Raw genomic sequence first — 22,656 nt, forward strand, 5'->3', positions numbered from 1 at the left:
AAAAAAAAAAAAAAAAAAAAAAAAAAAAAAAAAAAAAAAAAAAAAAGACTTTCCCGTGTGTGGTAGGGCACACACAGACACGGACAGACAGATACACATACACGGAGTAATAAATTTTTTTAAAAGCAACAGGATGGGGCCTACAAAGATGACTCAACAGTTAACAACACTTGCTCTTGAAGAGGACCTGGGCTCGAGTCTCAGGACCCACAAGGCGGCTCACAAACATCCGTAATTCCAGATGCAGGGGATCATTCAACTCTCTTTTCTGACCTCTGCAGGTACAAGACATACCTGTGACACACAGATACATAAAATGCATCTTTATGGTGGGTGGTGGTGGCGCACGCCTTTATTCCCAGCATTCGGGAGGCAGAGGCAGGCGGATCTCTATGAGTTTGAGGCCAGTCTGGTCTACAGTACGAGTTCCAGGACAGCCGAGACTGTTACACAGAGAAATCTTGTCTCAGAAAAACCACATGTGCACACACATACATGCACACACGCAAGCATACACGCATGCACACACACACACACACAAAATCTTTAAAAAATAAAAAAAAATCCAAACAAACAACAGAACTACCAGGGTACCAATGAAGTGGAGTTTGGTCAAATGCCATCAAAACACTGGCCATGAGGTACTGGTACTGGGAACTTCCTAGGTCCCAGGCAGACCAGGACAGTAGTTACCCTAACTACAAGCCAAACATAAATGACAGTGACCTTGTGAAGAAAACAAAACAAACAAACAAAAAAACCCGTGTGCATATTGTATTAAAAATATTTAAAAGATCTACCAAAGTTATCTTAGAGCAGCTTAAAAATTATGATGTAGGGGCTGGGCAGTAGTGGTGCCTGTTTTTAATCCCAGCACTTGGGAGGCAGAGGCAGGAGGATCTCTTGAGGTCAAGGTCAGCCTGACCTACAAGAACTAGTTCCAGGACAGCTAGGGCTGTTACACAGAGAAACCCTGTTTCAGAGAACCAAGCAAAGAAACAAAAATTACGGTGTATTCTGTTACTACTTCCCAAGTCTCCTGCCATGTAGTGGCTTCATGTTACATGTTTTCATAGGCTGTCATCAAGAGGGTTATTGGGGGAATCCCTCTTGCCTGTAGGTGGAGAAAGATGATTAAAAACAAATAAGTTCAACCACATCAGGTCTTTTAGATTTCTGCTCGTAGCTCAGGCATGGTGATCAGCTCTAGGCCCTGCCTTTGAGCCCCCATCCTGGGAGCTGCAGGCTGAGAAGTCTCTTCTGCAGGAAGCTGCCCCAGCACAGGAAGATGGGCGTGCCCTGAGCAGGCAGGCAGATAATTACCTAACGCTGACACCAGGATGGGAATAATGCCGCTAACCAGCTCACTTCCTAACAGCCCTATCGGTGGCAATCTATTGCTTTGTCTTATGAAAACCTGCTGCCTGTTCCTAGGCAACCCGATCAACGGAAATTTCAGGTTTATACAATTTTCATTTAGGGAACATAAAGGTTAACTAACTGTAATGGGAGTATTTTAAATAAACCCACCTACTCTTCCCAGAGCTGAGCAGGGCTGGCAGCTGGGTTGAATTCTGCTGTCTTTGCTGGTGGCATGTTGGCAGCACCCACCACAGGAGCTCTGTCAGCCACCCGCTCTGTCACAGTGAGTGCACTCAGGGCCAGAGGACACGGCACGCAAACTCTCTGGGGCCTCAGCCTGTCTTGGGCCTTTGAATGACAGCAGAGGCATTGGAAACAGCAGGGAGCCTGCTCAGGCCAGCAGTGAGAACTTCTGGAAAGATTACTCGGGGTCCAGACGGCTCTTGGCACAGTCTGTCCCCACTCCCTGCCCCTGGAGATTCAGGAGGATTAACTCTGTGATGTGGAAGAACTCAGAGTTGGGATGTGGGGGATCCATCAATAAATAAGGCGAGCACCCACTCAGAGGACTTCCCCATTCCTGTTCACCAAGGGTACAGGCAAGTGCTCTCTGATCATCACTCTGCCTTGCGTCATTTTTAGGCTTGCCACTTCTCCCTTGTTAGATCCAGATCACATACGGGCTATTGTCTCCTGTACTTAGAGCAAGCCAGAGAGCTTGACCCAAGACCTAGACCTAGAGGGAAAACCAGAACCAAACAGGAAAACCCAATTTACCTGTTTCGTTCTGGTCACAGACTCAGGTCATTTGTTCCAGACATCAACAAGGGTACACCAAATGTCCCCAAACACAGTGGCTTTGCACAACCACTGATTGTTATCCTCAGAGCTTTAAGTTGATGGTACTGGGTTCTCTTGTGGAACTGTGGTCAGATGGTGGCTAGGGCTGGAGTCAGAGAAAGCCTGGACTAAGTTGAGGGTCCAAGACCGCTGATGGAATACCACCTACAGCTTCTCCAGGACATCTGGCCTTGTGACAGTCCGAACATTCTAAGAGATTCTGCACAAGCTTCTAATCGGGTATTGGGATTCACACCATGCAACTTCTACCACATTCTACCATGTGCCAGCTCAGAGCCAGCGAAGGAGGATGGGCCACAAAGTGTAATCAGCAGGAACATGGAGCCCAAAGGGCCATCGTAGAGTTAGGTGCTGCCTGAAGTCACTGACGTGTAGGGATCGGACAGGAGGGTGGGAGGCATTCTACCATCCTGCTGCCTGCTGGCTGAGTTCTCAAGGTAGTGAGCACTCAAGTCTGCTGACATCATAGGGCAGTGGGCAGAGCATACAAGCTCCCTTTCCACTGTAGCACTATGGGGCTCTGTGGCTTTTCGTGGACATTAGAAACAAATTGGAGGTAGGTCTCCATGGGTTTACTGTTTGTTTCTTCTTTTTTTCTCCTCGTCTTCTTACTCTTTCTCTCTCTTTTTTTGGTGCCAGTGCTGGGTATCAAACCCAGGGCCTTGTGCATGCTAGGCAGATGCTCTTCCATTGGGCTATACCCAGCCCTATGTTTCTAACTTGTTATTCAGACCATGGTGGTTTGAAAGAAAACAGTTCCCAAAGGAAGTGACACTATTAGGAGGTGTGGCCTTGTTGGAGGAAGTATGTCAATGTGAGGGTTAGCTTTGAGGTCTCTTTCGCTCAAGCTTCCCTCAGTGTGACAGTCAGTTGACTTCCTATTGCTTCTAAGTCAAGATGTAGAAGGGTGTTAAGGACTCTGGGCTGCAGGACCGTATCTGTCTGCACGCGGCCATGCTCCCTGCCATGCATGCTCCCTGCCACATGATAATGGATTGAACTTTCAAAACTGTAAGTGAGTCACTTCAATTAAATGTTTTCTTTGAAGAGTTACCGTGGTCATGGTGTCTCTTCACAGCAATGAAAGCCCTAACTAAAACACAGACATAATTTCAAACTTACAGAAAAGTTGCAAAGACAGCTCAAAAACCAGCTGGTATCCTTTGGCCAACACTGGTCACGGCTAGCATTCTGCACCACCGCCCAGCATTTGCACACACTCCATGTCTGTACCTGGACGGGTAGGGGTGGGTTTGTGTTTTCCATTCGAGCTTGCTGCAGACAAAGGGCTGGACTTGGTGCTTGGGCACTTATACACACACATGGCTCTGGTGATCCCCAGCATTCCAAGAAAAGAAAATCCTAAAAATGTCTGAGACTAAGTTGCAAGCTTCGTAGTTTGCAAGTTCTAAAGGTGGGGACAGTTTCTTATGTAACTATAACAGTTGCCAGTTTCAACAGGGACATGGTACTTTAATCTAGCTTTCATAATCCTGTTGCTTATGGACTCTATGATGCCCCTTTATCACAATACATCTATCTATTATTAAAAAGGGTAGTGCTGGGCTGTAGAGATGGCTCAGTGATTAGGAGCAGTGGCTGCTCTTCTTCCCGAGGACCCAGGTTCAATTCCCAGTATCCACATGGCAACTCACAACTGTCTGCAACTTCAGTTCTACGGGATCTGACACCTTCACACCAATGTACAAAAAAGGGGGGGTAGTGCTATGCTGTCCTTGTAGCCAGGTTGTCCCTGAACTCATGAGTTTCCTATCTCAGCATCTCAAGGAGCTGAGACAGTAAGCATGTGCTCTTGTTTCCCGCATGCACTATGTTTTAGAATAGAAAGAGGCCCAGCCTCCAGACACCCATAGCCTGTATCTGGATTTGAGGTCTGCCTAAAGGCACAGGGCAAGTCAAGGAGTTCTGTTGGTGGAAAGGCACTGGAGTCTATGGGGAAGGCTTCCCTATGGCTGCTCCTGCAACAACTTCAAATCCCTGCAACCCTCGGGCATCTGGGTGTGCGGGGGTGGGCGGTGGGGTGGGGGTGGAGCCAGGGAGTCCGAGAAAGAAACTCATCTCTGAAGGAGTGAAAAAACTTGTTTTCTGTGCTTCCTCACAAATAGTCCAGTCAGCATACAGTCCCAGGGCCAGGGGAAGCCAAGAGCTGTACCCGTACCCTTGATCTACTACCCCAAACAAGTGTGCGTGTGTGTGTGTGTGTGTGTGTGTATGTGTGTGTGTGATTCTATCCAACTGTGGGCAGGTGCAATACTGTGTGTGTGTGTGTGTGTGTGTATGTGTGTGTGTGATTCTATCCAACTGTGGGCAGGTGCAATACTGTGTGTGTGTATGTGTGTGTGTGTGATTCTATCCACCTGGGGGCAGGTGCAATACTCTCGCTCTAGTGTGTGTGCGTGTGCATACACGTGCATGTGTAATGTGTAAGGTATTTCCATGCATCATAGGATAGATATACATAGCAGCTATTCAGTAGAGTGTGTGACACATGGAGCCCTCACACAGTGTCCCCTGTTCTCAATCACTTTACTGCATTTACCTGGTGGAACAGCCTAACTGGCCTCCTCTCTGATAAAGAAACTGAGGCCTCAGAAAAAACAACCTACTGCTCCAGATCACAACCAGGATCCAGTCCCAGGGCTCCCAACTCCAAACCCCAGCTCCCTCCTTGGGTCCTGCCCTCTTAGCCCCCCACCCCCACCCCAGTCCTCTAGGGCCAATCTGATGCTATTTCTTCCGCAAAAGCATTCCCATCGCCAGCTTCCAGAATTCACTTCCTCACCACTTACAGGATTAATTTCATCCACTGTTTCCTCTGCTTAGTGGATTTATTAAAGCCGGTGATGGCCAAGTGAAGTAGGTCATAAACCAGCAATATGAAGCGCGGAGCATGGCAGGTAGTGTGTGGACATGGAGCCGAGCCCAAGGGAATGTGACTCCTTCTGGGGGTGCTGAGAGTCTGGGCAACAGGTGAAGAAGAGCCAGGCGTCGCCAGTCTCCAGTGCTGCTTGAGACACGCCCCCTAACAACCGGCCCCTAGTCCCAGTGCAGGGTGGGCCTCGTGTGTCGGAGAGCAGTCTCAAGTACAGCTCCCTGCTCTGATTCAGCGCTACCTTTGGGCTCTGGGGCCCGAGCACAGCTAACTTCTCTGCACTCAGACTTCTCATCTGCAAGACAGAGCCTAACAATAGCACCTATCCCACTGGGGCGCAGCCTAGAGTCCAATCCTACAAAGCCCTACCCTGGAGAAGACCCTAACACTTGCCCTGCTCCCCGCAGAGCCCACAGGAAAACCTTTGAAGAAGATAAAGCCAGTTCATATCCACGCTCATTTTGATTTCAAAGTGCAAGACCAAAAGCAGCTGCCCCTCCCACCTGCGGGACACCTCCACCCCCACCACCAAGGTAATCCCAGCTCCCTGCATTCATCAGCAAGGTGTGTTAGGGGAGCTGGCAGGCTGTACTATTTGAGGAAAGAGCTGACGGCAGACGCAGCAGCTGTTCTTTTTTTGCGGGCACCTGCAAGGGCATTTCAAAGTGAAGAGGAAGCTTGGCCCCCGGCAGGTGTCCAAATCTGGCTGTGAGATAGAGTGGGTGTCTACCCCAGCCCAGAGCTGGTTTCACTTCAGCGTGCAGCAGAGACGACAGGGAAGGAGCCGCCTCAGCAGCCGCCTGAGCTCCCTGGAAGTGGGGTGGAGGAGCTGCAGGAAGAGGTCAAAGAAAGGACCCACAGAAGTCTCAAAGCCCAGAGAAGACCCAGGAGGGCTTCTTCTGGAGGCTTCTCTGGGCTCGCCTCTCAAGAATTCATACCCTGTGAGTTGGTGGGGGCCGTGCCAGCTGAGCAGGTGTGGAAAATCCAGAGGTTCAGCATCCTGTCCTCATCCCTTCTCCTTGCACTGACCTGACTAGAGGCCGGATGAAGGGCAAATGGGCCAGAACTCTGACTGGGAGGTCCCCTCCCTGCAGGCTAAATTACTTCTGCCTAAAGAGCAGCACACACTTCCCACACACCGCCCTCACTTCCCCCAGGCTGCCCCCAACACGTAAATTGTTTGGCTCCCATTAGCAGAGGCTGTACATAAATGGGCGTGTGCACGCAGGCGTGTGTGATGGCATAGGGCTCGGGATCTCTCCCTCTCCCACGTAAACATGGGATTCATTTATTAAATGCTTCTCTGCCATTTCCTTTTTTGCCTTCATCCTGCTTGTTTAATATCGCATTTGACATTCTCCTTTTATAAATGGCAACAGGAGCAGAATGGATGGCTAAAATTAGCTTACGCGAGAAGGATGCCACAAAGAGGATCGTGAACACAGAAGCCCAGTTAATTCCACCCCCGCCCCGCCCCCACTGGTTTGGGCTGGTTCCTGACTGAGCTCTCAGTCTTTGGGGAGGAGGATGAGGCCTGAAGGGGAGAATGAGAGCCGTGTCACCAGGCATCCTGCCAGGAGCAGGACCCGGATGCTGACCCTAGCCTCAGGGAGGTTCCAGGGCCAGGTTGGCCCAGCACTGTGCTCCTGCTGTGTCCTGCTTGGTCCCCCAAGTGTGCTCTGAGCTGAAGAGGGGAGGCTGCAGACCACAACAGGCTTTGCTCTTGGAAGTGGACTCTCTGGAAACTCTTTGGAACGAGTCAGCCAAAGGGTCTGACTCAGTTTTCCTGGGACCTTAAGAACCCCATGTCATGGGGCTGAAGAGGTGGTTTGACGCTCAAGAGGGCCTCTGTCAGAGGATCTGGGTTTTGTTCCCAGACCTACACCAGGAGGCTCACGACGGGGTCTGGACGGGGTCTGGAACTCCAGCTTCAGGGAACCCAACGCCCTTTTCTGGCTTCTACTGGACTGCACTTATGCGCACACACAAAATAAAATATAATCTTAAAAAAACAAAAACCCAGAATCCCATCTCAGGACTCGGCTGCTCTGTCCCAGAGGCCCGTGTCCCTCTCCTTGCTTGGGAACCACCTCCAGTCAGAGGCTCCGGGAGCACCAATCTCCCATGGGGACTCAGGAACTAATTCTGCCTGGTCCTGTGGCCTTCTTCCCTGAGGATCTCAATTTTGATTTACTCAATCAAAATGATTCTGAAAATAATGATGATGATATTAAAAAAAATCGATCACTAAGATGGAGCAGGGTATGGCCTGGTTTCTTTCAAAACCCCAGGTAACCCTTAGTCACAGCCCCTTCTGCAGTAGTTACCCAAGTGTCCCTAGTTTTAAGCTGGACAAGGACAGAAGTTAACCAGCCCAGGGGCACGAAGCTAGTCTGGGGCAGTTCACTGGACTGTGGATGCTGAGCTGGGCGGGTCTGTGGTGTCATCCGCCGAAGGCACTACCCTCTGGCCTTTGCTTCATTCTCTCCTGCTCATGACTGGGTGCTCTTATGAAAGATGTGCTCCTACAGGATGTCAAGCCCCACCCATTGTCTGCTGGGGGCACCCTCTCTTCTCCAATTCACAAACCACTATTGTATGGTAAGACTGATTGATCATTTAGTTAAAACCCTTTCCTCAGGGCCCTGGAGGCAGGTTAGCACCACACTGATTTGCTCTGAAGCTAGTCTAGGCCTCAGTTGCAGATGATGGTCAACAGGCCAAATCCAGCTGGCAGCATCCTGTTTCTGTAAATGAGGTTTTATTTGGACACAGCCACACCCACTCATTTACATACTGTCTGGGGTTGGGTTTGGCTACAGTGGTGGTGTTGAATAGCTGAGACAGAGACCATATGGTCCTTCGAGCCTCAAATATCTACTATCTGGCCCTTTACAGAAAGCTTGGCCCCTGGCTTAGGCCAAGCGGAGGTCACTTGCTGTCACCTGCTGTCACTGAGAGTATTTTCAGGAGAGCTGGATTCCTGCCAGCCTTCTAGATTATATGTGTGACCATGGAGTGAGCAAGGCCTCTGGGACCATGAACAGAAGAACCAGGGCTGCATGTGAACGCAGAGGGACGAAGCAGGTACAGGCAGATGGGGGAATCGCGCAATGACCAGCAATGGGTCTGGGCTTCTGCCTCAGACTCCAAAGTTCCCAGTGTCTCTAAATGACCCAGCAGGTTCTTACATGGGGACAGGAGAATTGAACCCTTACCCCCAGGAGGTGTGCCTCATAGTATGGTCAATGCAGAAGGGAATGGTTCTGCAGAGAGGAGGTCGGGGATCTGGGCGGTTCCAAGGTTCTTTCTCTGATGAGAAAGGGCCTGCCCAGCGATGCTGGGGACACTAGCCTGGCAGGGGACAAGTACCAAGCTGAGCCAGGTGTCCTGTCTCACCTCCACATTCCCACACACCTACCCTCTGTCAGTGGATGGTACCCACAACAGCACCAGTGGTCCCCACCATTGGTGGACGTCCTCCACAGGGACTTCCCTCAAGTCTTAAAGGTGCACATGAAGCACTGCCTGACTCTTGAGTGCTAGCTAGGAGGGCCAGAGACCCCAAATTCCTTACCTGCTCCCACAGGCTGCCACTTTGGGACCACCTGCTGACCATGGTTCTGGTGGTGGGGGGATTGCTAGGCTTCCATTCAATTTAAGACAGAGTCTATACCCATGTCTTGCTTGGCAGATTCTGTAAGTGCAAATGCCTTAAAGGAAAAAAGGAGCACTAAACTCTAATCCCCAGACAGAGAAGCCCCAGGCCTGTCTTTCTTTCCTAACCTCCTCCTTCATTATTGTGATACTTGTTCAGGGGGTAGAGTGATTGCCGCCAAGCCTGGCAATCTAAGTTGGATCCCCGGGCTCCACTTGAAGGTGAGAACTGATTTCTTCTGGCTGTCTCTGACCTCCACACATATATCACGGCATCCTCACATCTACACACGCACAAACAGGTAACTCATTTTTTTTCAAAACCCAAAAAGGTTAAAACAAAATGACAAAACAAATTTCAGTTCTTCTACTTGTGAATGTCCCTTCATGCAAGTCCCTCCTTTCCACTGAGCTCTGGTCCCCTCAGCAGACTGGCAGTGCCCAGTTAGCAGCGCTGTGAGAAAGGCAGGTGGGCAGTGGCATCATCAGTGCCAGCATGGTGCTTGGAACCACCAACTCCCTGTGCACGAGGTGTAGGAGAAGGCTCTGACCTGGTACCTTTCACACCGCATCCTCCATTCTGACCCAATCGAGGTACCAGCATCTTTCCAATACCATTTTGAGATGGGGGTTGCCCCAGGCCTCTGAGGAACCCAGAAACTGGCTCGATGTCAGTTCTCACCTCCCTCCCTGTGGCTGATGGCACATCAGGAGGCCGCTTGCAGGCTGGGCTCTGGTGACTGACTAATCAAGCAGGTGTCCCTGCTGCTACGGGGCTGCTTCAATCAGGGGCATGCCGCTATGGGAGGCGTTATTAGCTGCGCCCGCAGAGTGGTCAGAGAGAATCATGAGGCTGCTCCGTGCTTGCATTTGTGTGTTTGTTCTGGCAGGGGCTGAGTCTCAGCTCTCATAAGATGGACCTTGAGCTTGAGTGACAGTCAGCTCTCTACCATGCCCCAAGGATCAAGGGAAGAGGCCTGGATGGATGGCTGGGCAGGACCCCTAAGCTCAAACTCGGGCATTTTCCCTGGCTGGGAATCTGGCCTTCAATTAGGAGATGAAGAAAGTACAGGGGCTGACGGGGAAAGGGGGCTCGGTGGCCACAGGAGGCTGTCTAAGCCAGGAAGACCATCATGATAGCTTGTTTTGGTCTAGAGTGGCAGGCCAGTCTTATGGGTTTGATCATGAGCTCAGGAGTGCAGCTTCCTGGTATTGAGTTCTGGGACTGTCACTTGCTGGCTGTGTGGTCTTGGGCAGTTGCTTTGTCTCTGCCTTGACCTTTGGTAAAATGTGGGAAATGGTGTGATTTTTGTTTATACCAGAAAGGGTGTGATGATCAAATCAGGCAAGACGTCCTGAGCGAGTGTCTAGCAAACAAAACGTATACAATCTAAAATTTTGGCTGCTGCAGCCTGTAGCAGAAAGTGCCATTTGGAGACTTCCTGTCCAAACCTCTATCCCACCCTGGAGGCAATCTCAAGGTAGGAGGCTGTTCTATGACCCTCTATTCCTCAGGCTCCTCCACCTGCGATAGCTTTAAGATGCTGGAGAGCCTTTAAAGAGCTCCTGAGATTCTCTGACCAAATCAGAGAAGAAACACCGTTGGGAACTATGTGTGCCTTTGAGTCAGGTAGTCAGCTCCTGACTGACTCCTTTCCCCATTCCACAGTTATAAATTAAGTCTGGCGAATGCCAGCTGCATGCCATTGAGCCAGAGGTCCTGGATTCAAGTCCTACCCCCATAAATCAAGGCTGAGACCCATCTACCTGGAAACGTGAGGAAGTGGGTGCACAGGTACGCTAAGGGGTCACATGGGGTTGTCCTTTCCAGCTTCATAGCCAGAATAGTAAATCCTCCTATGTCCCTTTTAGCAACAGCCCCAGCTTAGAGAATCTTCCGATTCTCTTTCTGGGTGGCTCATTCAAATTCCGTCCATAGCACGGTTTAAATGCTTTCCTTTCTTGGTGAATCCAAAAGCCACTCGGGCTATAGGCTCCTCTAGCAACTCCCTTTCCCTCCTTTATATTCTACCTCTCTTCAGTGAAGGAAGAGCTTTCACGACAGTGAAGCCTCCACCCTGCAGCAAACACGGTGTGAATCCCTTCGTTCACCATAGCACACCCAGCCTTCAACAGCTCCGGAAAGTGGCAGGCTTAGCTCCGTTTGCTGGGGTTCAGGGACCTGCCTCTGCCCCTACTTCCCAGAACCTCTGATTCCTCCTCTGGGTATGCCTAGGCTAAGAACTCCCACTGACACCCCAAAGTCTGGGCTCTGAATTACTCCATCCCCATGTCTTCCCCTTCTCTGGCTACTTCCAAGTTTGCTTATTTCTTATAGAACGAGTACAGAATAGAGGAAACCAGGAATCTTATACTAGAGGCATCCCAAAGCCATCAGTCACCATCAAGTCAGTGCCACCTACATGAAGAGTGGCCCTGATCCATGGGAGAAGCCTGGGGATATGGCTGCCAGCATCTCTGGCTCCTAGGCAGTCAGTCATGGGTTCTCTTTCATTCAACGTGTCTTTATCCCCCTACTCTGGTCATCTGGGGGTTACCCTCTCATCCCAAGCTCAGAGAAGAGTCTACACAGCTCATTGAGCAGCCCAGAAGCTCAAAACCTATGCTCTTCACTTGGGTAGCTCCGGGATCATAGACTTTAAGTCTGCTGATGGTGACCCTGGGATTCACCTCTTGCCTTTATTGTGCCCTTCCCAACAGTTTGTTGGGAATGCAGGAAGGGCACCCGTCCCATCCTCTGCTTCTTCTTCCACTTCCTGATGCCTAACAACCTCCCTCGGAGGAGCAAGCTCTGGAGAGGCTCAATGAGGCATCTTCACACAGGTGTAGGCCTTCCACCTCTCTCGTTTAGGAAACAGGCAACAGTGACCTAAGGTGGGGAGGGAGGTACCAACTGGAGGGCAATGGCACCTGGAGGACAAAGCCCAAGAAGGAACCTTGCCGTGCTTCTACGCCTATCTCCCTCCCACCATGTTAATTCCTGTGCAGACGCCTCCGACACACACTATGCAAAGAAAGACTACTTTCATTTCGGATGCATATGATGGCTAGGAACAATATGAACAATATTATTTTAGTACCCTGGGGAAAAAATTAGCAAGTCAAATATTGAATCAAGCCTGTAGCACCACATGCTAAGCAGATTGCTTTGATCTTATCCACACTAAAAGCTCTATTATTGAATCTAAAGTTGGTGAACACATATCAGACCAGTATACAGTGCATATCGGAATGCATGTTTCAGAAGCAGGGAATGTTTTGACAAAAGGGAGAACATATCAAAGCCGCAGCTGCGGCCGGAGCCTACATTTGACTACCCACCCTCTTCTCTCTGGGTTGGAGGCTTTGCTTGGCCAACCAAAATGTTTGTGCTCTGGAGACCTGCAGATGGACCCAGAAACACCTGCTGAGTGAGCTTGCATTTTTTCTCAGAACCAACAAAGGGTTTGTCACCCCACAGTCAACTTGAGAAGAGTGTGAGATGGGAGAAAGAGCGGGCAGACACCACACAAGGCATGGCACCCTCTGGTGGCCAGTTCTGGGGCCGGACTCCCTGGCTCCATAGTATTCCAGGAGTGAAACTTCCCCTCCTCCTGAGGCTTCCTCCGCTAGGAAGAACAGCTAAGGAAAGGGAAGGAGGCAGCTGATTATGAGGGCAGAAAGGGAAATAGTTGGGCCAACCTTATCTAAGATCGGCTCCTCCAGGGTCTTCCGTCAAAAGCATGGCTGGAGGACAGCATATACCTTCAACCACAGCACTCAGGAGGCAGGGGCAGAGCATCTCTGAGTTTGAGGCCAATAAATAAACAATTTTTTTAAAAGCACGGTTGAAATCAGGCGGCTGCAAACTCCAGTCTGTGGAGCATATCCAGCATGCCTTGTCTTTGCCTGCTTTTTTTTATAAGGTCCAAGATTTGAAAATGCTCTTTTATATTATTCAATGGTTAAAATATGAGAGTTGAGTATGCAGCAAAATGCAGAGCGCTTGCCCTCAATACTGGGTTCTGTGTTGGAGGGAAGGAAGGAGGGGGTGCCACGATCCACAGACACGAAATTCATCTAAGTAGGGCCTATGGACACTATAACAGAGTGATTGCAACGGTCAGATGAACAGGTCCAAAAACTGGTAATTTCCATTTTTCTGAGCTATGGTCTGAGCTATGTAGGGTAGCCTAACTACCTATTTGGATTTGTTTTGCTTTTATAATTCATTTTGGCCTTGGCTGTGTGTGTAGGATGGTAATGTGTATGACTGTGTGCAGGGGTACAAGCCAGATGACCACCTCTGGTGTTCTTCCTCAGGTGCGGCCCCTGTCCCCACCCTTAAGAGTCTCTCACTGGCGCAGAACTTATCAACTAGGGTAGACTGGTTGGCCAGTCAGCCCTGGGGATCTGCCTGTGCCCATTTCTCCAGTGCTGGGATTCTAAGAGAGACTACCATACCCAGCATTTTCTACAGGGCTTCTGAAGATCAAACTTGGGTTCTCAGGTTTACAAATAAGTACTCTGGTCTGAGCTATCTCCACAGCCTAGTTTTGACTTTTTGTATTTTTGAGACAAGGTCTCTCTCTATAGACCTGCCTGTCCTGGAACTCACCAGGTAGACAGACCAAGTTGACTTCAAACTCACAGAGATCTGCCTGCTTTCTGCCTCCCAAGTGCTGGAATTAAAGGTGTGCACCATCATCATGCCTGGACTATTTTTGGCTTCTTAAGGAAGGGTTTCACTACATATTCCTGGCTGGCCTAGAGTTCACTTCGTGGACCGGACTAGCTTTGAACTTGTGGCAGTCCTCCTGTCTCAACCTCCTGAAGGCAAGTACAGATATTACAGTTCTATCTGGCCCTTCAGTAAGAGTTCATTGGCTATTGTTTCTTCCACTTGCTGCCATTAACGGGGCTGAACGCTGACAGCCTAGCCCTCGTACCTCTCTTCCTGTCCACTGCATGTGGACATCGATGCCGCAGTCACTCACGAGAGAGGAATGCGACACAGAGACAGCGCTCCCAGTTCCATCCCTCCAGACTTACCATTTTATTATTGATTTCATGGAAATGAATCTCACAGACCTTCTCCACAACGTCTTCATTCTCAAAAGTGACAAAGCCAAACCCTAAAGGAAGGAGAAAGAGACAGGAAGAGTGAGTTTGGTTTCTGCAGGACGTGCAGAGTGGCCTGCAGTCGGGGCAGGCTCCAAATGGGCGAGGAGATGGGGATGTTGTGGTATAGGCAGGGATTCCAGTTGGTACCCAGCACTCTTCCAACAGTGAGGCGAGAGTCAGGATTCCACCCACATGCAGCAGGCACTGTGTGGCTTACATCTGCCCCGAAGCAAGCAAGAAATTTACTTGTCTGCTATTTACAAGGGTACGGCTCTGTGCGGAGGCAGGCTTGTGGGCTACAGAGAGCCTCTTGGATCTCTGCGGGGCCTTGCTGGTCCTTTCTGTGAGCTTCGATGGCTAGCCCTCGGGTCGGCCGCCACGCGGAGGCGGTTATTGGTCCTTTTCTTCCTGAATGACTTCCTCTAATACCTCATCAGGACATCCTGAGGCCTGGAAGGAACTATTAAAAGTTGCAGGCCTCTGTTCTGTGCGGGCATCCTTTTGCTACTGCCGCTTCAAACACGCTGTGGATTTGGGGCAGTTTAAGACTGTCTGATGCCTGCTGTCAGCCCGTCAGCTAGCCACTGTATTTACTCGGCTGGAGGCCGGCTTTACTAGACAAGCTGCACTAAAGAATTTTGGCAGGCGACTGCCGCTCAGCATCCCGCGTGCTTCTCTCTGCTCTCCTGCCCCTTCCTTTCTTCTCTTTCTACCCCCAACAGTGTTTCCAGCATGTGTCCCCATCTGTGACCTGACTCAGTAAGCACCAGGGTACAACGTGGGCCCACACATGGTGGGTCTACCACCTTGCATTGAGCACAGCTGTCATGTTGGCGCTAACGTGCAAGGGGACCTGGGCAGCGATGGAGAGACACTGATGAGGCAGGGGCCTGGTTATATAGTCTTGCCTGGGCATAACCTGGGCACCTGCTTCTGCTCTCTGGACCTCACACTTGGTACCTGGAAGTAAAAGTAGTGCAAGTAGATATCAGGCTCCCCAGATCTGGACTCCCAGGGCTCTGCTGTGGACTGTGTGTGTGTGTTGCTTGGGGGGTGGGGGCGGGGGTGAAGTGGTGAAGTAGGTCATGAGGAAGAAACCCTTCAGAGTGGGATTAGTGCCCTTTAGAAAGGCCGGATGGCTTGCTTTTTTTCCTCCCTCGCCTGCCCAGTCAGGCTATAATATAAGGTGTCTTTCTGTAAGCCTGTTAGAGGAGCCCTTCCCAGGGTTGACCACGCTGGCCCCGTGTCTCAGACTTCTTGCTTCCAGAATTGTTAAGAGGCCTGTTGTTTATAAGGTACAGCATTGCCTCACAGCCAAGACACTCCTTTCCCCAAAGATGCGACCGGGCCTAATGCAAAGCATGGGAAGACCCAATCTGACTGGCTGGTCTTCTAGGATGATCATCAGGAGTGCTTCCTATCACTGAGGAAGAGGCGGACATAGCCCTTTCCAGTTTCTGTTTTGGGGCTCAGCCACCAAGTCCCTTCTAGTTCATAAAACCACCTCTACTACCACCTTCCAGGGAGACGGAGCCGACATACAGGGCTTTTACATCACGGTTCCCACAGCAGACTCTAGAAGAGTCTTCAGTAGAAGAAGGTGGCTCCCTGCTCTCAAACAGCCTCCAAAAACAGAGGGCCAGGAGGACCACACATACACAGTCACGATCTTCAGGCTGTGCCATTTGCCACCATGTTCCAAATACCGAACTGACGTTCCCACACAGTACACACAGTGTAGGCCATCAGAGACACGCGAGGCACACGCGAGGTAGGTATATGACACGCTCCCAAGAGGACCCAATTGTCTGCTGAGCTGCCTCAAACTGCGAAGTTTTCTCAGTACTCTTGGGTAAAAGTGTCCTCAGTAACCCGAGGCTTGAAGCCAATACCACACATGAGTTATCTAAAATGAAGGCTCATACCTCCCAAGCTGTGTCCTTGGAGAGAACCTACAGAGCTTCTGATGCCTTCTCTTTGGAAGTCACCTTTTCCTTGGCCCCTAACCGCATGTCCCTTGCTTCCAGCCTGTGGGTCCCATTTGCCAAGGTAACCCTCCTAGCCTGTGCCCACCTCAGCACCTCGCAAATAAAACAAGCTCAAATGAGCTAGGCTTTTTGTTGTTGTTGTTTTGTTTTTTGCTGTGTTACCTCATTGCTAATGAGAGTGACCCTCCAAATATATACCTATCCCCCGAGCTCTGGGGAAAAAAGGGCTTTTGCAAATGTGATTAAGGATTCCAGGTTGAAGGAGAGTTCCTAGTCGAACAGCTGGTGGTGTCCTCATAAGAGGTGGGAGATGGAAAGCGATACAGAGAAAAGGCCGGGGGAGGGCAAAGGCAGGTATGGGACAAGTGGTACAGTCACAAACAACCACCACAAGCCAACAGACTGTCACCTATACAACTGGGGAGGGGCGCGGACGCCACCTATAGCACAGCGAGACACTTGACTGATGCTGCTTTCAGTCACCAAGCTGTGGAGAGTTTGTCACGGCGATGACAGGACACCCATAGAGTGAGGGAACAGGCTTCCCTAACTCTGCTGTCTCCACAAAGGGACCATATACTTCCTCCAGCCAGGCTGCTCTGGACAGAAGGCTCTGAGCAGAACTTACGCAAGCTATCAGGAAAGAAGGCAAAGCCAGTGAGCTCCAGGAGGTGGAGGGCAGCCAGAGGTCTGGAGGCCTCTAGAGGCCCAGCGGACTCATACTAAACAGAACAGAGGCGAGGATGCAGCTCTTCCACTAAGTTGCATCTGTGTCCACCATGGAAGGCACTGTTCCAGGTCACTATTACACAGACCTGTGCTGGGTCACCAGGCAGACAGGAAGGGGGAGACCAGCTGAGAAATGCGGATTCAAATGTATGTGGCTGTAAGGGAGGCAGAGGGCTCTTGGCATACATTTGGCTTCTGACTTTGAACTTTCCTCGATAGCCCCTCTTCCTTAACCCCACGGGACTTGTAATGTGTTTATCACAAAAGTGATTCTCCTGGGGCTGAAGAGATGGCTCAGTGGTTAAGAGTATTAGTTGTTCTTCCAGAGGATCTGGGTTCAATTCAAGGCATCCACACAATGGCTCACAATCATCTGGAACCTCAGTTCCTGGGAACCTGATGCTCTTTCTGGACTCAGTACTGCACACAAGTGATCCAAAACACTCATAATACATAGAATAAAAATAAGCAAAACCCTTAATCCTTATTTATTTTTTTTTAAAAAAAGGTTTTTCTGACTAAAGGAAGATAGCCTGGATTGAAGCCTCTGCATCCTGGATCCATCACAGTTTAGTGATGTCAAGACTCATCGGCAGCATTTTCAGCATCTATATCTCTTTAACATCTCTGTCTGTTTGGCCTGCATAGAGAAAACAAACTTGATTATGTCTAAAATATTTATTTATTCCATTTGGGGAAGCAAAGAAGCAATGAAACACTTAATTATCAATAAGTGTTATTCCTCAACATATAATCATTTTATCTCACAGGTGCATTATCATCTCTGAGAAATTAGTAACTCGGTGGTGAACAGCTTTCTCCTCCCCAAGTAAATTAAACCAACAAGCAACGGACAGAAATAATGAGATTAGGAATTTGAGAGGGATGGGTGGTGAGTGGGGAAACCCCCTTTGAGCATTATAGTTTTCTCTTTCAAAGTGAAAAAACGTTATGGTGGTAAAATATACACAGCATAAAACTTCCCATCTTAAGCATTTCTTAAAGTGTACAGCCCAGTGGCATGAAGGACAGAGACACAGTTCTGAAGCCATCGCCATACCACCCATCTCTGGAGTCTGTTTGTCAGCCCAAACTAAAGCTGATACTCACTAAACAGTTGCCTTTTCCAGCCTGCTAGCCCTGGAAGCCTCTACTTTCTTCCGTCTATGCAATGACATATTCTAGATACGATTGTAGGCACAACCGCATAGCGCTTGCCTGTTTGTCCCTGCTTAGTGCACTTGGTCTCACAGGCTTTTAGACCAACCTGCTGGCTGCACAGTTTCCACAGAACCTTGGGAAGGTTGGGGGACAGGAAGGAAAGAGCAGTTACCCTTCATCTTCCCAAAGGGAAAACGAGAAGTGGCATCTCACGAAGGCCCACGAAACCGAGGCATGCAGACGGGTAAGAGAGACATGTTATCCTCATCCAAAAGCAAGGGCCAAAGGCTGGGAAGGGCGCTCAGGGTATCAGGGGAGTTTGGCTCTCCAGCTCTCAAGTAAAACCTGGACTCGGCTGTATGCACCTGTGTGCCAAGGGGCAGAGACAGGTGGATCCCTGAGGGCCTGCCAGCCAGTCATGGTAGCCAGTCAGTGAGCAACCGTGTTCAGTGAGAGCCTATATAAATAAAGAAATAAGAAATAAGGCGTCGAGAGGAAGACCGTCATCCTCTGGAGTCCACCCGCACTACATATTCACAGCAGCAGCAACAACAACAACAATAAAAAGGGCCAAACAATGAACTCTGTTCCTCCCAACAACCTGAGAGCCTCTTTACTTTTCTCTCAAATGAGAAAAATGGGTTTCTGAACTGGTCCTCATCAGGGCACGGGTTCTACCTGCTGTGAGTCCACAAGAATTTGTACTCCACCAAGGCCCTGTGAGGGAGCCACCCTGTTCTGTGTCCTATTTCCCTTGGTGCTGGGGGAAGAACCCCCACCCCCACCAGGTGTTTAAATTCACTCTAGCACTACTAGCAATGGAGAAGAACCCAGGGCTGAAGTTTGCGTGACAACCACAGAACGCCACCTGCCCACTGTATTAAGTGCACCCTACCCTTCCAAGGGGGCCCCAGGAGTCCCCAGAACTGGGGAAAAGAATGTGGCGAGAGGCTTCACCCCAGACAAAGGGCTTTCAGAATGGGCATATGTAGGGTAACGGTGGGCAGGTTACATTTACTGAACCGGAGCGTTCTCTTGAATAAAGCTATTATTGGAAACTAACAAGTGAGCCCCACTTAAGAGCAACGTTTAACCGTCAAACCTTTCTCTCTCTTTTGTTCAAACAAGCAAAACTGAATGTTCATTGGAATAATACAAGGCTATAAAAGGCAGACGAAGAGAATGGAAATGTGGAAACAAGATACCTCAAAATTAAAAGGAACCACTCTAAACATGGTCACCAAAGCACTTATTGAGTATTGGGGGGCCATTAGGGAGGAGAAGATGGGAACGGCCTCCATCTAGCCTCAAAAATAATTTTCTTCTCTTATCCTATTGGCCAACGACCACTGATAGGCAATCACTAATGCGCTGCCCATAGAAACTGGCGCAAGGCATGACTGAACGCCTGTGGCTAACGGGAAAAAATGTAAAGGAAAAGCCAGCTCCCCATCTCCAATTGTCTAATTTATTATATGTGTCTCAGGAAAGATTTAAGGTATGCATATGCGAGCATATTCAGAACTTATACAACCTCCCCCTTCCTAACAACCAGGGAAAGTGCCAACTTTCGAGTGTTGCCTCCGGCACAAACACAAATCTCTTGGGTAAGGGCGTGGTGAGAACTTTCTGGCTTGGGAGAAAAAAAAAAAACGCTTCTCATGCCCGCTCTGCTTCTCATACGAGCTCTGCAAGGCAACCTGGTGGGAGGCAGGTCAGGTTCCGCAGACACTGCACTTGGCCAGTGGCTCTGCAAGTCCGGTCGGCTTTCTCAACCTACCCCACACTTCTGGAGAGGCCCCCTTGCATACTAGCCACATATGCCAGCCCCGGTGGCCTAGGGACACCTTCTATCCTCCAGCTGGAATGCTTCTAGCCCACTACACAGGCTACAGTGTGTATGGCAACTGTCCCATGATCCCATATGTAGACGGTCTGAGGGAAAAGGTACACGCATCCGCTCAGTGGAGCTGGGAGGCAACCAATGTTTCCTGGGTTTGCCCCAACACATACCTACTTCAGAAGACTGGCTGGTTCTGGGGGATGTGTGAGGGGGGGCACCGAGTGGCTGTTCCAAAGGAAACATGTTTCTGGTTATTGACTGTCACATGGGTGCTCACTGTGTGACGCCCTTAATGGAATTCAGCCCGAGAAAACCATCAGGGTGTCCTAGACATTAGGTGCTGTGTCACGGCTGAGGTGACAGTGGACTGGGTCCATTTTCACCCTCAAATGCTAATATACACTCCACTAGAGCAGGGAAATCATTTCCCACCAGGACTCCCTCAGTTAGAGGTCACGCTTGGTATCAAGGTGTCAGGGCCTGTCTGCATGCTATATAATAATCTTGGGGCTGAGGCTATGGAGAGGTGAGCAGAGTGCTTCTTAGTATGTCTTGGGCTTGGTCCGCACGAACAGCAAAAATCACAACACACAAAAGCAGGCAAAAGCTATGCATGCTTGCTGGACAGACCTTCTCCTGTTACTCTGCACCAGACCCACCTGGGAAAGGAGGAAGGACCAGTCCCACTCTACAGATGGGGAACTAAGCCCACGGTGGGACCCATGGCCTCTGACTGGTACTTCCCTCCCGGGGGACCACTCCAAACCTTTTCTGCAAACTGGGCAAGAGCCCTTCATCCTAAACATGCAGCAGAAGGAACACATGGGAAAGCTACGGCACCTGTACACCTGCTTCTCTCCTGAGCTCTCTGACCCCAATTTGCTTTTCTTCTCCTTTTCTTTCTTTCTTCTCTCTCCCTCTCTCCTCTCCCTCTCTCCTCTCTCTCTCTCTCTCTCTCTCTCTCTCTCTCTCTCTCTCTCTCTCTCTCTCTCTCTCTTTCTTTTTTCGAGACAGTTTCTCTTGGAGCCTGTCCTAGAACTTGCTCTATAGAACAGATTGGCCTCAAACTCAGAGATCCACCTGCCTCTGCCTCCCAACTACTGGGATTAAAGGTGTGAGCCACCACCGCCTAACACTGATCCTGATTTCTTGACCAGCAGGGCATGTGAGGGGGGCAGTGAGGCTTCAGAGAGTCACCTCCAAGAGAATATTTATATATGAAAATAACACGGGTGTCTCCTAAGTCCATCAGCCCTGTCATAGGTACAGAATGAGGGACTTTGACTCCTTCCAGACCCCAGCTACAGACCTGCCCAAAGAGAGACCAAGTGGGATGTTTGGTTCTCAGTGAGTCAGTCGCCCTGGGAGACAGACAGAATGCATTCGCTTCTCCGGTCTTACTAAGAACAAAGAACAGAGCAGGCACTCTGGCCCACACTGTACAGAGGACTGAGCCTCTGGGCTTAACGACGTGGCTCAGAACAAAGACTTCTGGTCCAGGTGTCCATCAGAGGTGGGGGCTGGCATCACCCCCACCCCAAATCCCTAAGGTCTCCCAATAGGCGTGTGATGGATCGAAGGGGCCCGCAGTCAGCCCCTCTCGCTTCTCTATGCCCTTCCTGTCTGGCGTGTCCCCTTCAGGGTGGTGTCACAGTCCCTCCAATGTGGCATCCTTCACGCACCTGCTTCCTCATTTACACCAGTGGTTGGCAGCTGGCTGCTGTAAACTATAATAAAATGCCTTTCCCCCCAAAATGACGGAATGTGACCAGACACGCCAGACATCATGATATTAAAGCCGTGTCAATTAATTTCTCCCCCTGCTTGATAAACGAGCCCCATTCCATCTCTTAATAATGAGGAGAGAAACAAGAAAAGTTGACACTTAGTTTAATTTATTTTCTCAACTTGCCTGGTCATATTTCTTTCTGCTCTGCAGAGCCATCCGGGGCTGTAGGGAATTACAAGTGGCTGGCGCACAGGCAAGGTGGAGATCCGCGTTGAGTCAACTCGGCCTCCCTTATTCCCCCACACCACTTAATCAGGAGGGGAGAGGGACTTGGCGAGCCAGCTCACACCTGCGTCTCCCCAGCCACCTCTGGGGGCTGAGGCTGGGGAGGGGAAGCAGACAGCAGAAGCCGTGCCATCGGATTCCTAATCTAGCTCCTGGAACTGCACAAGACTGAAGCCCCAAACTGAAATTATTCTCCGTGGGTGGTATTTGCCAGAAGGGAGCCAGTTTCTCCGCCGGAAAGGTGTTTCTCGTGCCTCTTAGGCTGGAGGATGCTCAGGTCAACATCTGACCTTGAAATGTGAAGCGAGACCTCCACACGTCAGGTGGTATCTGTGAGCCTGCCAGCATATCGTGAGGACTTAGTTACAAGTTATTTTCTTTATTACAGTCACTACCTGGGGAATGGGCACAGATATCCCTAGACCAAGGCCTGATTGGTAGATGGGCACACACTCTGCTCCTAAACCCACCTTCTGGTGGTTCTGTCCAAGTTTCCTCCGGGTGAGGGTGGGGGAGGAGTTCGTAAAAAGCTCCCCCAGCCTCCTATCTGGGTTGTCCTGGTGGCTGGGGCACTTTCATGTTTACCCAGGTCTCTGAGATTCAGATGCCCACACATGTCTGATTCTGCCCTGTTTCCCAATTCGAGCCAAGCTAAGCAAAGGTCATTTTATTTAAAAGAATCTAGAACCTAGGAAAGAGAATTTTTCAGGATTCTATCTCTCAGTGCCTAGATGCCAAGCACTAAAGGCTGTGTGCACATGTGTACATGAACTCACATAATTGTGGCATGTGTGCATGGGATTGTGTGTGTTAGAGGCTGAAGTTGACTGTCCTTCCCAGACTGCTCTCTATCTTTATTTTCTGAGAAGGGTTTGTCAGTGAACGTGAAGCTTATCGGTTTGGCTAGGCTGACAGGCCAATGAGTGTCAGCGATCCCTGTCATCCCACCCTGGGCATGCATCATTACAGCCGGTATTTTATGTGGGTTTTGGGGAGGATCCAAATGTTATCCTTCTGCTTATGT

At 50.0% G+C, this 22,656-nt stretch overlaps 1 protein-coding gene across 7 annotated transcripts in view; it reads right to left on the minus strand.

Annotated features, from left to right (window-relative positions):
• Positions 1-22,656, minus strand: part of Msi2 (musashi RNA binding protein 2) — a 461,743-nt gene that overhangs the window by 51,511 nt on the left and 387,576 nt on the right. For all 7 annotated transcript variants that reach the window (XM_050157119.1, XM_050157114.1, XM_050157113.1 and 4 more), the window contains exon 8: positions 13,826-13,908. In XM_050157119.1, the coding sequence (XP_050013076.1) occupies positions 13,826-13,908 (83 nt within the window). The remainder of the gene's footprint in view (positions 1-13,825; positions 13,909-22,656) is intronic.

The sequence above is a fragment of the Alexandromys fortis genome, unplaced genomic scaffold (assembly GCF_014885135.2).
Source record: "Alexandromys fortis isolate MF-2015 unplaced genomic scaffold, M_Fortis_MF-2015_v1.1 scaffold_31, whole genome shotgun sequence".
In the NCBI taxonomy this organism is placed as follows: domain Eukaryota; kingdom Metazoa; phylum Chordata; class Mammalia; order Rodentia; family Cricetidae; genus Alexandromys; species Alexandromys fortis.